General features: G+C 45.0%; 1 protein-coding gene across 2 annotated transcripts; it reads left to right on the top strand.

Annotated features, from left to right (window-relative positions):
- The first annotated feature begins 10,497 nt into the window (after positions 1-10,497).
- Positions 10,498-21,597, top strand: LOC114031381 (zinc finger protein 345-like). 2 transcript variants are annotated; one of them, XM_027846444.1, is made up of 5 exons: positions 10,498-10,577; positions 12,223-12,307; positions 14,230-14,356; positions 14,913-15,008; positions 18,237-21,597. In XM_027846444.1, the coding sequence occupies exons 2-5, from the start codon at positions 12,272-12,274 to the stop codon at positions 20,312-20,314; spliced, it is 2,337 nt and encodes a 778-aa protein (XP_027702245.1). In that variant the 5' UTR covers positions 10,498-10,577; positions 12,223-12,271; the 3' UTR covers positions 20,315-21,597. The 2 variants fall into 2 exon arrangements, with proteins under 2 accessions (XP_027702245.1, XP_027702246.1); XM_027846445.1 differs by lacking the exon at positions 18,237-21,597 and adding an exon at positions 16,180-16,259.
- Positions 21,598-21,957: the final 360 nt, after the last annotated feature.

Here is a 21,957-nt window from a genome sequence, read left to right as displayed (position 1 = left end):
ACAAAGGCTAAGTGACTTGCACAGGGTCATATCTGAGGCCGGATTTAAACCCAGGACTTTCTGGCCCAGCATTCCATCCACTCTACCACCTAGCTGTCCCATAATGTGGGAAGGCCTTCCTCCTGGGAGGATATCTTACTCAACATCAAAATACAAGTCATCCAATCTTTGGAGACTGACTTACTTAGGACTCTGGAACTTATAAAAAGAAAACTATAAAATAGTGTTAATTGAAAACAAGTAAGAGCTAAATATTTCAAGGGAATTTGGTGTTCATAGAACTAAACTAATTTAGTTAGGGAACTAAAAAAGACAGTACTTCTAAAATCAACTAAAATATTTAAAATAATGCCAATAAAAATCCCAGAGGATTTCTTAATGATAGTCATATGGAGAAATAAACAGGAATTGCACAGATAACCAAAAAAAGGATGTTGCTTCACCCTTCAAGTGCCAGGTGTGCTCAGTGTTAGAAATACAAAGTGAAAAAAGCAAACTATCCTTGTTCTCAAGTACCTGATATTCCACTGGAGAAGATAGTATGTACTTATTGAAGTATATATGTAATAAATATATTCAAAATAAATGCAGAATAGGTAAATATAAGACACCTAACAGTTTCCCTTCATGGACATCAAAAAATCCAAACTGGAGAGAAACCTTTTAAACATATTTTAATGTTGAACTATCTAACAAGTGAAAATTTACCTGACACTATATATGTACTAGAGAAACTGTATAGATTTATTTCTAAGTTATTGTTTTTGTTATTGTTGTTATTTAATTAACAGATTTTTTAAAAATAATCTGCCTCTCCCACTACCACCATTGGGCAATTTAGAGGGGAAAAAAAAACCACTTTAAAATAAAGCCTTTAATGCAAAGCTGCATAATCCAGAAAAACAATTTCCTCCAATAGCCACTTCTGAGAATGTCTTACAACATTCATTATCTCTCTGTCAAGAAGTAAACAGTGTTTTTCATGATAGATTTAGAGTGCTTGTTCATTAAAACTTGTGATTTATACTTGCATTGATCAGAGATCTAAATTTCAAGTCAAGTCAACAAGCATTTATTAAAAGCTTACCATGTGCCTGTCTGTGTGCTAAGCCTTTGGGAATACAAAACAAGCAGAAAAATAGTCCTTATCCTCAAGGAGTTTCCATTCTAGTGGGGAGAAACAACATATAAAAGGAAGATAAAACCAGGGGAAATGGCAAAGGAGGGAAAGTCCAGAGAATCAGGGGGAATGAAGATGTGGCTGGCCAGGGCACCCTCGCTAATTAGAGGGAGGGGCCGCGGGAGTGGAGTGTCTCAGTAAATTATTATTAAATGCCTACTGTGTGCTAGACATTGTGCAAGACACAGGGGATGCAAAAAGAGGCAAAAGACAGTCCCTGTCTTCAAGTTTACATTCTAGTGGGAGAGACAACATGCAAACATATATGAAGTAAGCTATATACAGGCCAAATGGGAAATAATTAACAAAGGGAAAGCAGTAGAATTGATAGGTTGTGAAAAATTTCCAGTAAAAGATGGGATTTTCGTTCGGACTTAAAAGAAGTCAGGGAAGTCAATAGTCAAATCAGAGGAAGAACATTTCAGGCACGGGGGGATGCCTGGAGCCAGGGAGAGTGCCCAGAGTCAAGAAATGAAGTGTCTTATTTGTGGAACAGCCAGGAGGCCAGTGTCACTGGATGGGAATGTGTGTTGGGAAGTAAGGTATAAGAAGATTGGAAAAGTAGGAGGGGGGGTGGGTTATAAAGGGTTTTGAACCCCAACAAAGGATTTTGTATTTGATCCTGGCTATAGGGAGCCAATGGAGTTTATTGAGTAGGGAGGTGACATGGTTGGACCTGTGCTTTAAGGAGATCACTTTGGCAGTTAGTGGAGGATGGGCTGGAATGAGGAAAGACTTCAGGCAGGAAGACCCCACCCACCCACACACACAGCCACTGCAGTAGTCCAGATGTGAGGTGACCAGGGCCTGCACCAGGATGAGGACAGCATCAGAGGAAAGAAAGAAGCATATTTGGGAGATGTTGCAAAGGTGGAAATTTTTTTTTATTTTTTTTTTTTTGCAAAGGTGAAATTGACAGGCTTTGATACCATATTGGATGGGGGGGATGACAAAGAGTGAGGAGTTGAGGATTGGGAGCCTGAGAAATTGGAAGGATGCCGTTGCCCTCTATAGTAATAGGGAAGATAGAAGTAGGAGTGTTAGAGGCAAAGATAATGAATTTGACTTTGGATATATTGAGATTAAGATATTTACTATACATCCAGTTTGAGATAACTGAAAGGCAGTTGGAGATGTGAGATTGCAGGTCAGCAGAGAATTTAGTGCAGGATAGGGAGATTTGAGTAATGTGATGTGAACACATCAACATAGAGATGGTAATTAATGGGAGCTGATAAGCTCCGCAAGTGAAATAGTGTAGAGGGAGAAGAGAAGAGGACCCAGGACAGAACCTTGAGGGACAACTGTGGTTAGAGGGCATGTTCTGAAGGAGGATCCTGCAAAGGAGATGGAAAGTGATCAGATGGATAGGAAGAGAACCAGGAGAGAGTGGTGTCCCAAAAACCTAGAGAGAAGAGAGTATCCAGGAGGAGAGGGTAATCAACAGTGTCCAAGGCTGCAGAGAGGTCAAGGAGAATGAGGACTGAGAAAAGGCCATTGGATTTGTGTTTGAGAGTTAATGGCACCTTCACAAAAAAGAATTGAACATGTATTAGGGCATAATACCCTTGCAAAGAAATGCAGAAAAGTGAAAACTGTGAACACATTACTTACCACAAATGCCAAATATGTGTGTGTGTATATATATATGAACCATGAATAAGCGGTGGCTAGATTATAAGAATCTGAGCATTTTAATGGAGGCAAGATGAACCTTATATACAGAAAGACTGTGGGAGAGATCTAGGAGTGGCCAGTAAGCTGGGGTGAACAGAACTCCTGGGACCTGGACCTCCAAGGGAGAATGGAGCCTAGCTAGGATTAAGGGTGGGAAATGGCCAGGGACCATAGGGACGTAAGATAATGGAGGGGAGATTGGGTGTAGCCACAATGAAAGGCCAGTTGTTGGGATTATAGCCTCAGGCAAATGCCAGAGATTTGGCCATGTGGGAAAGTCTAGGATTTTTCCTTTCTGGGGCCCAGATCTCAACCCCATCATATGTATGTATGTATGTATGTATTCCCACAAAGAAACTTTGAATAAAGAATTTTAATTCATTAGAAGCTAAATAATTTAATCTTAAAGAAGTGGTAGGTCAAAAAATAAATGACAGAAACAATAGTGTTGGATGTGGTCTTCCCCATTAGATTGTAAGCTCCTTGAAGACAGGAATGTCTTTTACCTCTTTTTTGTATCCCTAGCACTTAGGAGAGTGTCTGGTGCTTAATAAATGGGAGCTGATTTATCAGTCTAAGAAAATAACAACAATGAAACAACATTCTAAAACTTTTGGCACTCATCTAATGCATACCTTAATGGAAATGTTATATCTCTAAACATATTTCATCAAGAGAAAAAGAACCAATGGGGGAGGGGGGAGCTAAACACCAAATTATAATTTTGAAAAATCAAAGTGGGGATCAACAAAACTGAAGAAAAATAATTGAACAGATGAATGAAAGGAGAAACTGGATTTTGGGGGGAAAATAATGAGATAATGATGGGGCTGGGATCTGGGTCCCAGAAAGGAAAAACCCTGGACTTTCCCACATGGCCAAATCTGGCGTTCCCCTGAGGCTATAATCCGGTTCATTGTGGACCTCCCTGTGGACCCAGGCCATTTCTCCATTCTTCCCTTGGCCATATGGTCCAGGTCCCTGGAATTCTATTACCTCATAGACTACTTGGCCACTCCTAGATCCCTCCCACAGTCTTTCTGTATATAAGGCCCAGCTTGTCTCCATTAAGATGCTTAGATTTTTATAATCTAGCCACAGCTCAGATTCTTATAATCTAGCCACTGCTTAGATTCTTATAATCTAGCCACTGCTTACCCATGTTCAGACTCCTTAAGAGTCTGCCCAATATGATGGATGTTCTAACAAACCTTGTCTTTGACTGAAAGAAGGCTTGGGTCAAATTCTTTCAGGCAGGACCCGCATGTTGTGATTTTGGGGTCCCAGCACCCCAGAACCCCTAAACTACATCACTTTGGTTGCCCATACGGGGAAAGTGCCTAACCCCAAGTTCTTCTGCAGCCAAGACTGGAAGGTATGCAAGCCTTCCTCCCCTCCTTTCTTGCTCTGCAGTTAGGCTCACTCTCCAGGCATCAAGGCTTGGAGGTGCTTTTCTGGCAGACAGTTACGAGGCTGTCTGTCACTCGGTCTGATATTCTCAGGCTCTTGTTCCACTGGGTTGGTTCAAGGCCATGGACCTGGGTACACCTTCCGCAGCATAGAGGACAAGGACGGATGTCCTATCTGGAAGTGTACGAATTCCCTCGGCGCTAGGGAATTGGGGAAAACTGCAGTTGCTTTTTGGTTCCCTGAATCTAACTTACTCCCTTCCCTCTGCACCTCTGAATCCTCCTTCATGGAGGTTACAGGAAAAGTTAGAACAGCTAAAAATATCTTGACATATTCTGGAGGTTTTGTGATTGATCATTAGGGAATTTTGAAACACCTTTGATTTTGCCCTCCCCCATCTGGAAAAGGAAGGAGGGCTGAGGACAGCAGCTACAGCGTGGGCCCTACTGGCAATGGCCTTGGGCTCTGGGGCAACCTTTGCCTGGAAGCATCACCCAGGTTCAGCACATCCTGCTCAAGGTAAAGAAGTTGGCCTCTGAACTTGGGTAAGCATGCTGTTCTTAAAATTTTGAGTTTTAACTGTTAATGATGAGATGTTGATTCTCTGTGTAAAGTAATTTGGAAGTGCATTTAACAAAACTGAAGTCACTTTATTGGTAATGGGTTTGTTTCAAATTTCAAATTGGGGAACTTTCTGTATCAGTTATGTCAAGCAACTTTTCATAATTTAATTTAATTTAGCTATTGTTGGTTATTGTTTTAATGTGTAAACTAGCCAAAAATTTTGTTTGGGTTATGCATGGCTTGCTGAGAATTTGCAAGTGTATAGAAATCTCTAACGATTGGCTTTTTACACCAGGACAAATTTTTTTTTTTTTTAGTGAGACTTGCCCAAGGTCACACAGCTAGTGTCAAGTGTTTGGTCTGAGGCCAGATTTGAACTCAGGTCCTCCTGACTTCAGGGCCGGTGCTCTATCCACTGTGCCACCTAGCTGCCCCCCAACACCAGGACAAATTTAAGTTTGAGATGTAAATCCTGGAAAAGTTTTTCCTAAGCTGTGATTAGTAAAACTTGCTGTTTGAGGTAAAAGCTCATAGGATTTTATTTTGAGTTGTCTGATGGGTCATAATCTATCAATAATCAATAATCCACTATCTGAGAGAAATGCCACAAGCTACACAGAGAAGGTGATACTAGTGGGAAGTCAGCATTGGGAAAAGCTGAGAGGACAATTTTAGCATCTGACTAAAATGGGATCCTCCTGGCTCAGTTTCCCCATTATATTCCTTTGAAAAGGAATGTTACCCACCTGGTTATTCCTGAGTCTGGCTATGAGGTGGATTTGATACTGCATGGTTGGAAAACTGAATGATCTGAATCCAAACAGAGCTAAGGATGTTTTATCCTCTCAAAGTTGGGCCCTAAATTTAGTCCCTGCTTTATATCTGGGTCCTGCAGTTTTTTGTCAGATTTGTCTTCCAGACTATGGGCCATTCACCTACAGTTGGTAGCAAACAGCAAGTACCAGCCAATGTCCCCATGTTGTTCCCTGGATGCAGCCTGCGCTCAGTTCCAGTCAACCTCCTCTTTGGGACCCCCTCAAGGCAGGGACAGCTCTACGCCCCTTGCCAGCAGGAAGCAGTTTCAGAAGCTGAGACCTTTGCCCCTTACTCCAAAAGAATTTGGGTCCCATTTGTTTCAGGGGGGAATGATGGGGTTGGGATCTGGGTCCCAGAAAGGAAAAACCCTGGACTTTCCCACATGGCCAAATCTGGCGTTCCCCTGAGGTTATAATCCCTTTCATTGTGGACCTCCCTATGGCCCCAGGCCACTTCTCCATTTTTCCCTTGGCCATGTGGTCCAGGTCCCTGGAATTCTATTACCTCATAGACTACTTGGCCACTCCTAGATCCCTCCCACAATCTTTCTGTATATAAGGTCCATCTTGTCTCCATTAAAATGCTTAGATTCTCATAATCTAGCCACTGCTCAGATTCTTATAATCTAGCCACGGCTCAGATTCTTATAATCTAGCCAATGCTCAGATTCTTATAATCTAGCCAATGCTCAGATTCTTATAATCTAGCCACTGCTTACCCATGTTCAGAATCCTTAAGAGTCTGCCCAATATGATGGATGTTCTAATAAACCTTATCTTTGACTGAAAGAAGGCTTGGGTCAAATTCTTTCAGGCAGGACCCGCATGTTGTGATTTTGGGGTCCCAATATCCCTGAACCCCTAAACTGCATCAATACCTCATCTGATTTTTTTAAATAGAGAAGCAAAACAGTGTAGGTATCAAAAAAAATGGAAAATTCACAATCATGGAAAATGAAATAAAGGAAACTATCAGAAACTATTTGGCTCAATTATATGCCAGCAAACATGATAACTTAGGTGAAATGTATAAATATTTACAAAAATATAAAATACCCAGATTAACAGAAATAAATTATTTAAATAGTCCAATGTCAGAAAGAGATATTGAACAACCATAAACGAACTCCCAAAGGGGGACAAATCCAAGACAATATATATTTATAGCTGTATTTACATTTGTTCTATCAAACACCAATAGAACAGTTAATTCCAATATTATATAAGAGAGCTACAGACAAAGCCCTCCAGGAAGAAGAGACAGTCTGTGCAAATGCATAGAGTCTGGAATTTGGGGAGAGAGATTCATTGAGGGAAGCATATGATTAAATAGTGCCTCAAGGCATTTATTTCCTCAAGGTCCAACCTAAGTCAAATTCTGAAGCGGTTAGGTTGTATCCTCTATGGTTTTAGAATATCCCCACACCTTTATACCATATATGCTCTTATTCTGGTTGGGCTTACTGCCTTCTAGCACCATCGACACCTTAGAGAAAGGAATCCCTGGAGGATACATACCTGTAGAGTTCTCTATAAGCCTTCTCTAGCTTAAGAGAAAGGCAAGGAGCAGGGCACAAATAGTAGCTGTTGTGAGAGGTGTGAAGTATCTTTTGCTGAAAGAGCATAACACATTCTCAGTGTCCTGCCAATTGTGGCTGTCCTAAAAAGAGTTTGACACTTTGTATTTATTTTTCCAGTGCTAAGCACAGTGCCTAACCGTGTAGTAAGTGCTTAATAAATGCTAAATAAAACTCTTATGCTCTGCGCTTCCCAATGATTCTGAACATGTGGCTAATTTTTTACAACACTTCCAAGCCCAATTGCACAGTTTTTGACTCCCATTCATCTCAACCCTACTCCCACAACACATCTGCTATCCCCTTCCATTGTGCCCTTTGGAATTTCTGCTCCATAATTAAGCTTCTTTTCATCTAAAACTTCTTTTCTTGCTCCTTCCATTTTCTGTCCCTCACTGAGACCTGGCTTCGTCTTGCTTGCACTGTTTCTATCACCACCCTCTCCGTTACTGACTATGCTCTCACTCATTCCCCCCAAAGTCATTGGTCTTAGTGAGGGAGTTAGAGTACTCTTCCTTCACTCCCCATTGTCACTTCCAAACTTTTCCTCTACCAACCAAAACAACTCAGCCACCTCTCTTCCACTGAGGTTCATGCTATCCAGATTCATCACTCAATCCATAACTTCCTTTTTGAGTCCAGTGCCTGGCTCACAGTCTTTCCTCCCCAGCTCTTTCCCTCATACTAAGGGCTACAACATCAATATTGATGACCAACTTCCTGGTGCCTTAACACCTCAACTTCCTAGTTCCTTAACCTATGTAAACCCCCTGAGGCACTCTTCCTCTCCTACCCCCATCTCCATACAGCAATGGTCACCCCCTTTATCTTACCATGACCCACATCTGTTCCACTTGGCTGTACATGAACTCCAAGATTCCTTTGGTCTTAGTTCTTTATCATCTTCCAGACAGCAGGAAGTAGCTCCATTGGGTGACCAGGCCAGGTGTCCTGGCCACCTATATTCATCACATATGCTCCTTTCTGCCTAGGCCAGGGGTGGAGAACCTTCAGCCTCAAGGCCATGTGTAGCCTTCAGGATCCTTGGGTGCAGCCTTTTGACCTAGTCCTAGTTTTACAGAACAAATCCTTTCATTAAGGGGATTTGTTCTGTGAAGTCTGGATTCAGTCAAACGGTTGTACTTGAGGACCTAGAGGGCCACATGTGGCCTTGAGGCCACAGGTTCCCCACCTCTAGCCCAGGCTTACCTGTCCACTTCTCCAAGGCAGGAATGATTTTCTTTCCTCTTTAGATACTCATTTTGAAATATGAAGCTAGGTGGTGCAGTGAATAGAGTGCTAGGCTTAGAGTCAGGAAGACCTGAGTTCAAATCCAGCCTCAGGCACTTACTAGCTTTGTGACCCTGGGCAAGTCACTTAACCCTGTTTGCCTCAGTTCCTCATCCTTAAAATGATCTGGGGAAGGAAATGGCAAACCATTCTAGTATTCTTGCCAGGAAAACTCCAAATGGGGTCACAAGGAGTCAGATACACCTAAAAAATGACTCAAAAGATATGGAAGGCATTGCATTTCAATCTGGTTTTCTCAAAAATCAAATTTTTATTTTTTCATGTGAATTTTCTTTTATGGTTGTCCCATTGTGTTTCAGAGTCACCCAAGTACTGTGCTTGTGATTGCTAGGGATTCCTAATTTGTTCAGCAATGGATTGAGGGATAAGTTGCTTTTTGAGTATATGGAGTAGTCAAATAACCATCAGTCAATCCACAAACATTTATTGAAGCCCTACAATGTGTCAGGGCTTCTCAGGGACACTGGAGAAAATGCTCAAGTGGCTGTAGAATTCCTCCAGTGTGTGAGCCACACAATTCCAATCTATAACAACAGTCACTAGGACAGAGCTCTGAGCATGTTCAATTTATTAGGGATACTGGTGGTCACTAATTAACTGGGTCCATGGCCACCTTCAGGACCAAGGACTCCACCCCTTGCCAGCTAGCTACTTGTATATACTTGGGAGAGCCCTAAAAATAGGCATTACAATTCACTGATTGGTCAGTTCCAGAAGAGTGGAAATCTTGCCGTTGGCCGAGGAAACGTCCATTAATCATAGCCTTTGTCAACAGACCTTTACAAGCCATGAAACTGTCCACAGGTCATCATCTCCAGGCCATCTCAGCAGCAGCTCTCCAAAGGTCCCAAGACCCCAGTGTCTGACCAACAGTATCACAGGGTCCAAGGAAGTTGTGGGTTTGAAGCAGAGGTCAATAGGGAATGGATGTAGTGATGCAGAGTGGGGAGAGGGTATTGCACCAGCAAATGACCCTTATTACAGCATGTTACAGTGGGGGCAGGGGCAATTATATTCTTAGTACATTTCTAACTAACAATATGAACCTAGCTGATAGATATAAGTAATATAATCATCAACACATAGTCATAACTCTTCTAACACAACGACTTCAACTTAATCCTATTCTCTTTAACTCATGGATACAATCATCACTGATAACCCATCAAATAATTATAAACTACACACTGATTAGCTTGAATACGGGGTATGGAAATGACACGTTCCTGGCTACCGATCTTGGGTGATTCCTTCCCATGGTGGGGCATTGATTAAGCACCTACTATGTGCCAGCCCCTGCCCTAACCGTTGGCAGCAAAACCAACCCCTCCAGGGATCCAGATCCCAACCTGTCTCCCCCGGGGGCTCTGTTCCATGCCAGCGGGGTCCCCCCACGATGGTGGGAGCCTTCCTCCAATCCCTCCCTGTGCTTGGCACTCAATGACAAAAGACAGCAGTGCCCTCACAAGGCTGCTCCCCTATGCACACGCCATGGGGGAAGGGGGCAGCTCTTGGGCACAGCCAGTGGCTCTTGGTAGATCCCAGGGCCAGGCACCCAGTAGGTGCTCAATAAATGCGCTTTGACTCACTCTGCTGCCTATGAACATCCCCTGGGGATGGACTGACCCTCCCTGACCCCCGCCTCTGGCTGGCACGTGGATACATGGAGTCAGCAGCCCCTAGGACGTCACCGATCACTTCCGGGAAAAGAGATGGTGAAATCGCCAAGCAAAGAGTATAAGGCGGGGGAGTGGAAGGCGCATGCGCAAAGCGACAACGGGCCAATGACTGTCACAACTGCGCACTCCCGGGCGGGCCACAGAGCCCTGTTTCCCAGAAGGCTGAGCGCCCCCAGGCCTCCTTTGCGCCAGCTAGAGCGGTTGTCATGGAAACGGCCCGGATGGGCGGGGCATGGGAGTGTGCTGTCTGACGCAACTTCCGTTTTGTGCTTAATCCTGGGTCGCAGTCCTCCAAGGGAGAGGCAGGGCCGGCCGCGGTCAGTTGCGAGGGAAGACGGGGGTCATTGTGGCCAGAGGGGTCACGGTGTGTCCCCCATCCCTCTACCAGGCGCCCCCTTTCTCCTTCTGCACACCCTGACCTTCGGCCTTCTCCCGGCCCCCCCACCTCTGCCCTCCTCCCAGTTACTCCCCCCTCCCTTTCTCCACACCCTCCCTCCCCCTCCCCCGCAGCTTTCTCATCCCTCCGCCCTCCTTCCCCCAAGGGTGTCTCTCCCTCTGATTCAGGGGGCACTTGCCCTCCTGCCTGGCCTGGGCTCCAGGGAGGGATCGGAGCAGGGAATAGACCGGAGAGGACCAGGAGGAGATGGAGGGAACTCCCGGGAAAGCAAACGGACTCCTCCAGTGCAGATCGTGCCCTGGGTGGAAGGCAGGGGTCAGAGGGGCAGCTCGCACCCAGGCCTTCCTGGCTCTAAGGCTGGCCCTCCACCACTGCCCCACCCCACAGCCTCTCTGGATCCCACTGAGAGAGAGCCCCGCGCTGGAGCCGCCCACATGATCTCCTGGGGGGTCGTGCACATGCCTCTCCTCCCCATTGCCACCTCTTGTTCTTTGGAGGCCAGCTCCAGGCCACCAGATGTTGCTCATGTCCAGCCTCCGTGCATTTGCACGGGTTGTCCCCCTTTCTCCATCCCTGTCTTTGCAAGCCCTTGGCGGTCTTGGGTGGCTTTTGGCACCCCTGCTTGTGATCTGGCCTTCATTACCGTTGTGCCTGAGAATACCGACAGCTGATGTTTCTGGTGCCAAAGCACTTAGTTCTTTCTCAGGAGCTTTGTGAGAGTATGTTGGGGGTGTGGGGGATGGCGACAACATGTGGAAGGAATTTGGCTCACGCTGACTGATTCACCAATGAATTCATCTGTCTGGCTGATTTCTTTTTGTCCCGTTTATAAACAAATCCGTGTTTTAGAGGATGGCACCCTGACAGAGGGTAGCTGGAAGGACCCAGGGAAAAGTCTAGTTACTAAAATACCTAAGACTAGTAAAATCCTATTTTTAAAAAAATAGTTGTAGCAGCAACGTGCTCCTTACCCTCATTTTCTGGGAGAAAGTGGGGCTCAGAGAGGATTCCATGATTTGCCCATGATCTTGCCTCCAGGGAGAGAGGGGATTGTGTCCCAGGTGGCAGGGTGGCTATCAGGCCAGGGGTCCTGCCTATCCCCTAAATGTTGTTTCTCCCAACTCACTCAGCTCCTGGAGACCAGGGACTGGTGCTTTTTGTCTGTGAGGCCTGCAAGGGTCTCTGTTCTTTATGCTCGGTAGGTGAGAATGAATGGGAAGGGGGCACCCTAGGGTTGGAGTCTCTAGCCTCTCCCCCCTTTCCTCTCTTAGCAGGTCTGCTTCTGCCCAGCTTCCCCATGAGGAATAGGGTAGGGGCTTCTCTAGCCCTCCCCTCTCCCCCAGAGAGCCAACCCCACTCATGTCTTGTTTCTCTTCCCAGCCCTGCCTCACCAACTCTGCCCAGCTTCACCATGAGGAATAGGGAAGGGGCTCCTTAGAGGTGAGGTCTCTTCCCCCGTCCAGCCCCGGCAAGACCAGCCCTGCTCATGGCTTGCTTCTCCTCCCCAGCCCTCCCTGCCCAACTCTCCCATTAGGTACAGGGAAGGGGCAGCTAATCTCCCCACCCCCCTCAGCAGGACGAGCCCTGCTCATGGCTTGCTTCTCCTCCCCAGCTCTGCCTGTCCAGCTTCCCCATGAGGAGTGAGCTCTGTGGATTCAGGAATGGCCCCTGTGCTCCTGACAGCAAGGGTCTGCCAGGTGAGTGACCCCAGACCTGGGGGAGCACATCCTCCACGTAGCCTCGAGTCTTAGATGCAGAGCTGACCAGAACCTTTGTTCGTTCACCTCGGCCGATCCCCTCACCTGACAGAAGAGGAAACCGAGGCCCCAAGCAGGGAAACCACCTGCCCATTTGAATGCAGGTCCATTGACCCCAGCTGCAGCTCTGACAGCCCCAGTCCACAGGACCTCCCTTCCCAGCTGAGGAATGATTTAGGGAGCACCTCTCCCTGGCCTTGAGTCCCTCCCTTCTGCGCCTTGTTGAAGACTTTGGGGTTCCTACAGGTTCCCTACTAAGCTTTGTGCTATGAGGGCGGCAGAAGCAGACTTCCACGAAGAATAGCAGATCTTCCCCTTGCTTCCCTGGAGCTCTTCATAACTTGTCAGGGTACAAGCAAGGCCATCCCCATTCTACAGAAAGACAAACTGAGGTTCCAAGGGAGAAGATTTCCCAGGATCCTGGCATCAGCAGGAATTCAGGAAAGAAAGCCCTCTCGGTTAAAGGTTAAATCTAGTGCTATGGAATGTAGTTGGCATCCATGTAAAGTCTTATCCTGGGGTCAGGGAGGCTTGTGAATGGTCTCCAAGGTCAATGTCAGCTGGCCAGCCTAGAACCATGGCAGCCAATACAGCTGCGGTGGCCTTGGGCGTTGGCTGGGAGGGGCCAAGGGAGGAACGGACAGTCTGCTCTCCCCTCCCTGTGTCAAAATATTTTGGAGACCCCTGTTTCTCAGAGCTGAGGCCCAGCAAGCAGGCTATGCCCTGAGTGTGGCATAACAAGAATCCTTTGCACTGTGGATGATCTCACCCCCTGGCAAAGTGTATTACTTGGACCAGCACCAGGTGTTCACTCCTGTTTCCCAGGGACCTGAGAGCTGAACATCCATCTTATCTCTGACATGTTCACAATCCTGTTCCCATCACAGAACTTGGGTTCTATACCCCACAGACAAATCACAGCCCCTGACACTTGAGACAGTCAACCTAAGAATGGTCCCCCTGGGACTCAGGAACACCACGCATGAACCTACCTTGGTAACAGACCTACAAATGATTATGTCCTGGTCATAGAAACTCTGCCCTTCTGCCTGCAAGATAAGCCTTCCTTCTTAGGAGGGGGTCCTTCTATCTGCAATCGTCATTTTCCTCACTCTGAAATTAATTAAACTGCTTTTCGTGTCCTGACTCTCCTGCCTCTGGCCTGCTCTGTTTCCGCTCCAGCCATTGCCGGGTTCAAGTCTGGTTCCAGTCCGGTTGACACCTGTGCTCAGCCCACATGATGGGGGGGACAGGCCTGCCTTCCATCCTGAGAGTCATCTTCGGGAAGGCTGTTGATAAGTTAGGATGTGCCTTGGGGCCTGCTTCCACCAGGAGGGCCTCCTGCCCATGGCCGGGTCATGATGGATGCCACCTTCAGGGAAATCCTGTCCTCCCATGACTTGTAATGCTAGGAGAGGCCTGGGAGAAGGTGTGTCCCCTTGAAGAGGGTCAAAGCGCATGAGGAATTCTCTGGAGCTGGTAGGGGGCCTCCAGCCTAGGCCATTGCAGGGCCCACGATGGCTCCAACCCCCTCCTTTTCCAGAGGAGAAGCTGAGGCCCAGGAGGGGAAGGGATTTGTCTGAGGTCACAGTCAGGAGCAGAACTGAGGTTTGAACCCAGGTCCTCTAATCCAGCCTGCTTCCTCCCACTCCAGGCCGTGTCCTGCACAAGGGCAGTTCCTTTATTAGACGATTCAGAGGCTGTTACAAACCGAAGTACTGACAGATATTTGGATGGATCTCAGTGAAGCCAGAGCCCCAAAAGCTACATCCCCTCTCCTCCACTGTCTGGGCCCTTTACTCCCAGGTCCATTTGAGGGCTAGTCCCTGGACACACACAAAGAAAGGCATTTGGTGTTTCAGGAGCCAGTGACCTTCCAAGATGTGGCGGTGGTCTTCACAAGGGAGCAGTGGGCTTACCTGGACCCTTCCCAGAAGGAGCTGTACCGAGACGTGATGCTGGAGACCTACCGGAACCTGCTCTGCCTGGGTGAGCACGGCCTCCCCCTGGGACTCTGGCTCTGCCTCCCCCTCCTAAGCCCCCAGAGGGGTTCTTGGGTCCTTCCTTGGGAAAAGGCTTAGAGGGGACTGTTTGGACTTTAGAGAGTGGGGAGTCCTCATCTTGGGCCAAGAGGCTCATTCCCTCACTCATGAAGCTTGTATTAGGCGCCTCTTGTGTGCCAGACCCAGTACTAGGTGCTGGGGACACAGAGACAAAATGGTCCCTGCCCCCCCAGGAGCTTACATTCCATTTGAAGGGAATGGCATGAGCCCCATTCAGTAAATGCCCCTAGTTTTTGTGGGATGGGTGCTGGGTAAAGGCCCTAGCCCCTTTCAGGAGATCAAGTTAGCACTCATGTAACAGGGCACTTGCTAAGCCTTAACGAAAGCTAGGGATTCTGCCAGGGTTTGGAGTTTGGGCTGGGCTTTTTTCCTTTGGAATCTCTGCTTCCCCTGGTCTTTAGTTTCATCTTCTCTGGCGTGAAGCTTGGGGCAGCTAAGCTTGGTTGGAACCTTACCCCAAGGCTCCCACTTCCTTTGAGCAGGACTCGCCATGTCTAAGCCCCAGGTGATCTGCCAGCTGGAGCGAAGGGAGGCTCCTTGGATACCAGAGAGGAGAGTCCCAGGGAGCAGCTGTCCAGGTGAGTGAGTGACTGACCCCCAGGCAGGGGAGTCCTTGACAACAGTGTCTTCACTGATCAGTCAGTGCAGTCCCTTCCATAGAGTTGAACAGGAGCCTCTGCTCAGAGCTGCCCAGGCCTCTGAGGAAAAGCCCCCACTGTGTGTCAGCCAAAGGAGGGCCATTCCCTGCCACCTCAGCAAGTCAGTCTCCTGACAATTCCCAGTCTCAGAGAAGGCTCTTGGGATCCCAGATGTAGAGTTGGCAGGGCCCTCGGGCCACCTATTCTGACCCCCTCATGTTACAGGTGAAGAAACTGAGGCCCAGAGAGTGTAGTGACTTGGCCAAGGTCACTCAGACAGCAGGAAGACTAGCATCCAAACCCCTGGCATGGCCACCAACCCCAAAGCCAAGTCAGGGGGTATCTCATATCTGTCGCTCCTTTCTGTGATACAACCTCTTCAGCACCACAAAGGTCAATGACTATGTTTGGCTTTGAGCACTCTTAGGAACCTGATCCCATCCCACTTTACCATCTAAATACTGTTCATCCCATTTCACATTTTCTGTGGTCCAGTGTCCTTGGCCTGGCTGCTGGTCCTTGGACAGCACATGGAGCTTCCTGCCCTCACACTCAGGGACTTCCACATCTATGCTGATGCTTCCTCGAGCACCTCCAGCTCCTGTGTCCTCCCTTTCTCTTCCGTCTCTGCTCCACCCTTGGTCTTATCCATCTGCCCCATCAGTGTCCCACATTCATGGATCAGAACGTGCTCTGACTCTCACCCCAGCTCTCACCCTCTCTGGATGAATCCCACCCACCCATTTGTTGTTGCTCTGTATGTCTTCTCCCCTTCTGAGCTCAGGGCCTTGAAACATCCATCTACACTGAGTGCTTGACTTCCTCTAGGCCTCTTCTCTGTCAAACCCTCTGCACTTTGGCTTCTGACTTCATCACCCAACTGCAACAGGTCTTTCTCTAATTGCCCAGGATTTTTAAATTTCCCAGTCTGATGGTGTTTCTCAAAGTCTCTTCTTGAGCTGTCTTCAGCATTGGACAAAAAGAAATAATGCCAACCTACAAACCTGCATTGAGAAAGAAAAATTTATTCATTAAACCTTTGGGGTTAGACAATAAATTAGGACAGCAAATATTTAAGTGACAAAGATACTAATAGCCCATAACTTTTCAGTGTTCCTCCCTCCTGGCTGTTCTTGAACAAGACCCTCCTACTCCCAACTCTGGGCATTTTCTCTGGCTGTCTCCCTTGCCTGGAATAGAAAGGGAGGACACAGGAGCTGGAGGTGCTCGAGGAAGCATCAGCATGGACGTGGAAGTCCCTGAGTGTGAGGGCAGGAAGCACCATGTCCTGTCGAAGGACCAGCAGCCAGGCCAGGGACACTGGACCATAGAAAATGTGAAATGGGATGAATGGTATGAAGATGGAAAAGTGGGAGAAATTCTCTGCTACCATCTTGTAGGTTTGGATATATCAATATGATATCATGTCAATATGATATCATGGAGTGTCTGCATAAGACAAATAAAGGATATTAGTGACTTCACATCAGAAATCAAAAGGCCAAATTACTTAGAGATAACATGATGCTTTATCTAAAATTTAGCTTGTCTCAACTGAAAATTTTTCACAAAGACCATAGTTTAAATCATTAGGGTCACCCAATTCAAAGTTACAATCATTATTATTATTTACTAGAACAAAGGTCAATAAAACATTAAACAGCTGGAACCTCTTTGGGGTAGGCGAAATCATTCTATTTTTAGAACTCAACTGTTTTAAGAAGCCACACAATCCATATACAGGCAATTATAAAATGATTATACATGAAGTAAGATGAAATAATTGGTGGAAATGAAATATTCAGGAATGTATCAGATGAATATAGTAAAAAGAAGGAAAAATTGTTTATTAATAGCTATGAGAGGTGCTTTTATTATCCCTATTTCAGAATTGAGGAAACTGAGGTAAACAAATGTTAAGAGACTAGCCCATGGTCTCACAATAAGTTTCTGAGACCAAATTTGAATTTAGTTCTTCCTGACTTTAGATTAGAACTCTATCCATCTGCCACCTTGTTGCTTCCTGAAAGGATAATACTTCTCAAAATAATTTACATTATTAATACCACACCAAACAAAACCATATTTCTTCATTGGATTTTATGAATTTATAATGGAACTAATATGGAGAATCCCACAGACAAGCATTGCATAGGAACCCTGAAGACAGTGCTAATGTGTCTCTGCTATTGGTGATTTGGATGTAAACACCAAAAGTGAAACCATCTCTGATCTTAAGGGGAGAAAGAGAGAGAGAGAGAGAATCTGTTTACATATATAAGTGTTGTTCCCCTGCCCTCCCAAGAGAAAGTCTGACCCTCGAGGGCAGGGATGGTTTCCTTTTTTGTCACTTTCTCCCAGCACTAAATTCAGGGCCTGGTACTTCGTGGGGCTAGGATACAAAATAAATCTTGGGCAGGTAAGGAGGCAGGGTACTAGGTGCTGATTGGTCAGAATTCCTCGTCACACGCACAGTGAAGCCTCACCTTAACTCATCACCTTCATCTTCATCCAGGCTCTGTAGTATTCAGATCCAAATTAGACTTTGATCCATGTCTCCAGGAACACATACTGATAGCCTGTCATTTTGCCTTTGAAGGTCATACACTGAGTTCCCTAGGATCTAGATAAATGGAAAAGAAAGACAGTCAGCCCTATTGTAAGATTTAGAGTCAGAATCCGAGATTCGCAGTGCTGCTAGAGGCCAGTCCAATCACTATGCCTCCACTTCTGCCCCCAGCCACATTTGAAGGCAGCAATCCTTCCCTAGGTCCTCCTGACTGATGGTCATCCAGCCTCTACCTGAGGACTTCCAGATACCATGAGCTGACTCCATTATGAGGAAGCTGCAGAAAGACTGTGAGGATAGTGATGAGGATGCCCATCTGTTACTAATGACCTGTGGGACCAGATCCAAATCACTCCACTGTTTGGAATCTCGGTTTCCTTTTACGAGCCTTAATATCTGTCCTCCCTCACAAGGTTGTTGGGAAGATCAGTGTGAAAGCTTTTTGTAGACCATAAGTGATGTCTGTCTCAACAAGGTATTATCATTGTTCTTTCCCCTAAAATTTGGTGAAATTATTATTTTAAGAAGAGAAGCAGAACTGGGCTAAGTGTATAGCAGTTGGTACAAAGGGACATTTCCATTTTCTTTATTTCTTTCAGATTTGGAGACTGAGCCTGAAAGCAAGGAGTCAACTGCAAAACTGGGCTTTTTGATGGAACAGTTAGGATGTAACAGACTTACAGGGGATGTTCTCTGTCTCTCCAATTTAAAGGAAGACTGGGAAAGTGATGCCAGATTAGGGAGGCAGCAGGGCATTGAGTTGAAAAATTCTCAGCAAGTAAAAATCATCCAAACAAAATCTCCAATTGAAGTGGGAGGTCATGAATGTACTAAATACAGTCAGAGTGTCAGGCTGAAACCAAAACTTTTTCTACAAAATAGACCATCTCTAGGAAAGAACCTCTATAAATGTGCTACACACAGAAAGAACTTCCTTCCACCTTCAGACTCAAATAAATATAATAGCCTCTGCTCAGAGAAGATATTTTCTCAGTATAATGAATGTGGGAAATCCTTCACTTCTCAGTCAGACTTTATTGATTACCTTAGATTATATCCTAGAGAGAAAATGATTGAGTATGAGGAATGTGGGAAAGACATAAACATCAACCTATTTGTTAATTGCCATCAGACAATAGATGTTGAAGGAAAAGACCCTGAATGCAGCAGCTTTTCGGGGGCTTCTCCAGAGAGTATACAATTTATTCAACATCAGAAACTCCATACTGGAGATAAACCTTATGAGTATGATGAATTTAGGAAGCCTTTCAATCACAACTCATCCCTTACTTCCCATGAGAGGATTTCCACTGAGAAGAAACCTTATGAATGCAATGATTGTGGGAAGGTTTTCTTCAAGAGTAGAAAGCTAACTTATCAGAGAATTTGTATTGTAGAGGTACCCTACAAATGTAATGAATGTGATAAGACCTTCCCCCAGAGCTCAGAAATCACCCATCTTCAGAGAATTAATAGTGGAAAGAAACTTTACAAATGTAACTATTGTTGGAAGGTCTTTCACCAGAGAGGGCAGCTTACTGAACATGAGAGAACCCATATTGGAGAGAAACCTTATAAATGTGATCAGTGTAAGAAGACCTTTCATCGGAGCACATACCTTTACCGGCATGAAAGGATTCATACTGGTGAGAAACCTTTTGAATGTAATCACTGTGGGAAGACCTTTTCTGCAAGACGATCACTCACTCAACATCAGAGGATTCATACTGGAGAGAAACCTTATAAATGTGATCGATGTGAAAAGTCCTTCCACCAGAGTGCACATCTTTCCCAACATCAGAGAATTCATACTGGAGAGAAACCTTACAAATGTAGTTACTGTTGGAAGGTCTTTCGCCAGAGAGGGCAACTTACTGAACATAAGAGAACCCATACTGGAGAGAAACCTTATAAATGTGACCAATGTGAGAAAACCTTCTACCGGAGCACACACCTTTCCCAGCATCAAAGAATTCATACTGGTGAGAAACCTTTTGAATGTAATCACTGTGGGAAGACCTTTTCTGCAAGGCAATCACTTACCCAGCATCAGAGGATTCATACTGGAGAGAAACCTTATAAATGTGATCAGTGTGAGAAGACCTTCCACCAGAGCACACATCTTTCCCAACATCAGAGAATTCATACTGGAGAGAAGCCTTACAAATGTAATCATTGTTGGAAGGCCTATCGCCAGAGAGGGCAACTTACCGAACATGAGAGAACCCATACTGGAGAGAAACCTTACAAATGTGATGAGTGTGAGAAAACCTTCCATCGGAGCACACACCTTTCCCAGCATCAAAGAATTCATACTGGTGAGAAACCCTTTGAGTGTAATCGCTGTGGGAAGACCTTTTCCACAAGGCAATCATTTACTCAGCATCAGAGGATTCATACTGGAGAGAAACCTTATGAATGTAATGAATGCGGAAAGGCCTTCCATGTGAAAAAAGAGCTTACCCAACATCAAAGAATTCATAATAGAGAGAAACCTTATGAATGTTATCACTGTAAGAAGGCCTTTTGCTTGAGTGCACAGCTTACCCAGCATCAAAGAATTCACACTGGAGATAAACCTTTCTTATTGCAATCACTGTGGGAAGACCTTCCAGCTAAGCACACACTTCATCCTACACCAGAGAACTCATATTGGAGAGAAGCCTTACAAATGTAATCATTGTTGGAAGGCCTTTTGTCATAGAAGGCAACTTAACTGAACATGAGAGAACTCATACTGGAGAAAAACCTTATAAATATGCTAAGTGTGAGAAGACCTTCCACCAGAGCACACACTTGTCCCAGCATCAAAGAATCATACTGGTGAGAAACCTTTTGAGTGTAATCAATGTAGGAAGGCCTTCTTTTGGAGAACACATTTTACCTGACACAAGAGACTTCATACTGGAGAGAAAATTTATAAATGTGATCAGTGTGGGAAGATTTTTGGCCAGAAAGGCAATCTTAGTCAATGTGAAAGAATTCATATTGGAGAGAAACCTTTTGAGTGTAATCAATATGGGAAGTCCTTCCTCATCGACAAAATTCTTATCCGACATCAGAAAATTCATACTAGAGAGAAATCTTATAAATGTCATGAAGGTGGGAAGCCATTAGTCAAAGTGACCATCTTATTAAGCATAAGAGAGTTCATATTAGTGATCTCATCAATATAATCAGTGTAGGAAGGCCATTAAAGAGAACACACAACTTACCCAGCAACAGAACCTTTATACTGGAGATAAACCTTATGAGAGAAATTAATGTTAAAAGATATTTTGTGTGTGAGAAAACCACTCAGCATCAGACAGTTCACACTGGAAACTTTATGAATGTGAAAAGGCTTCTCATGTGAAGAAATGACTCATCTGACATGATAATCTTCATAGCAGAGGAAAATTTTATAAATATATTCTGTGTGGAGTGTCCTTCAGCCTGAGCATAGAGATGACCCTGCAGCAGAGAGTTCATACTGGAGAGTAACCTTATATATGTAATCATTGTGCCAAGGCTTTCAATCTTAATTTACATCAGAGAATTCATATTGGTAAAGAAACTTTATGAATATAATCAATGTCATGAGGCCTTCAGGCATAGAGGCCTTCTTTCTATACTAATAATAAGTTAATAAATATGGGAGTAAAGCCTTATTAATTCTTGAGTTTGGGAAAGTCTGCTTTAGAGATCTCCTTAGTCTACACCAGAGAATTCATACTGATGAGGAGCCTCATAAAAGTAATGAATGTTGGGAAGGCCTTCCAAGTAAGCATATTGCTTACCCAATGTTATGGAATTCTTATAAGAGAAATTCTACTGAATATATTTAATGTGGGAAAGCCTTCAGTCTGGACACACAGCTTCCCAATATCAGTGGTGTCACTTTGGAGAGAAACCTTATAAACATTTAATGTGAAATTAGAGTGAAAAATAATTAAATGAATGTAACTCTGTGTAACTTCATAATTGACTGTGCTGAGGTGCTCTGTTTCTTGAGTTGGCCTATCATGAATGTCACAATGGAGAAAACCAATATTTATGTCAGGAACAAGGAAAGACCTTTTTTCAAAATGCAGAACTTTCTTGTCTTCAAGAGTATTAATTGTAGAGAAATCGAATAAATGTAAAAAATTGTGGACAGGCCATCCTCTTGAATGTGTAGCAATCTAACAACAAAAAATTCATTCTAGATAGATAGAAATTTTTTGAATGTGGAAAATCGTCCTTGTGATTGCACTGCTAACTTTGATATCCCAGAATTAATATGTCTTGACTGTAAGAAAGAACGTTAGCAAATGTAAAAGGACCTTCTTCCAGAATGGA

This window comes from Vombatus ursinus, unplaced genomic scaffold (assembly GCF_900497805.2).
Source record: "Vombatus ursinus unplaced genomic scaffold, bare-nosed wombat genome assembly UNPS02015165.1, whole genome shotgun sequence".
NCBI classification, from domain to species: Eukaryota; Metazoa; Chordata; class Mammalia; order Diprotodontia; family Vombatidae; genus Vombatus; species Vombatus ursinus.
Note: the sequence above shows the minus strand (reverse complement) of the source record. Positions and strands in the feature narration are given on the sequence as shown.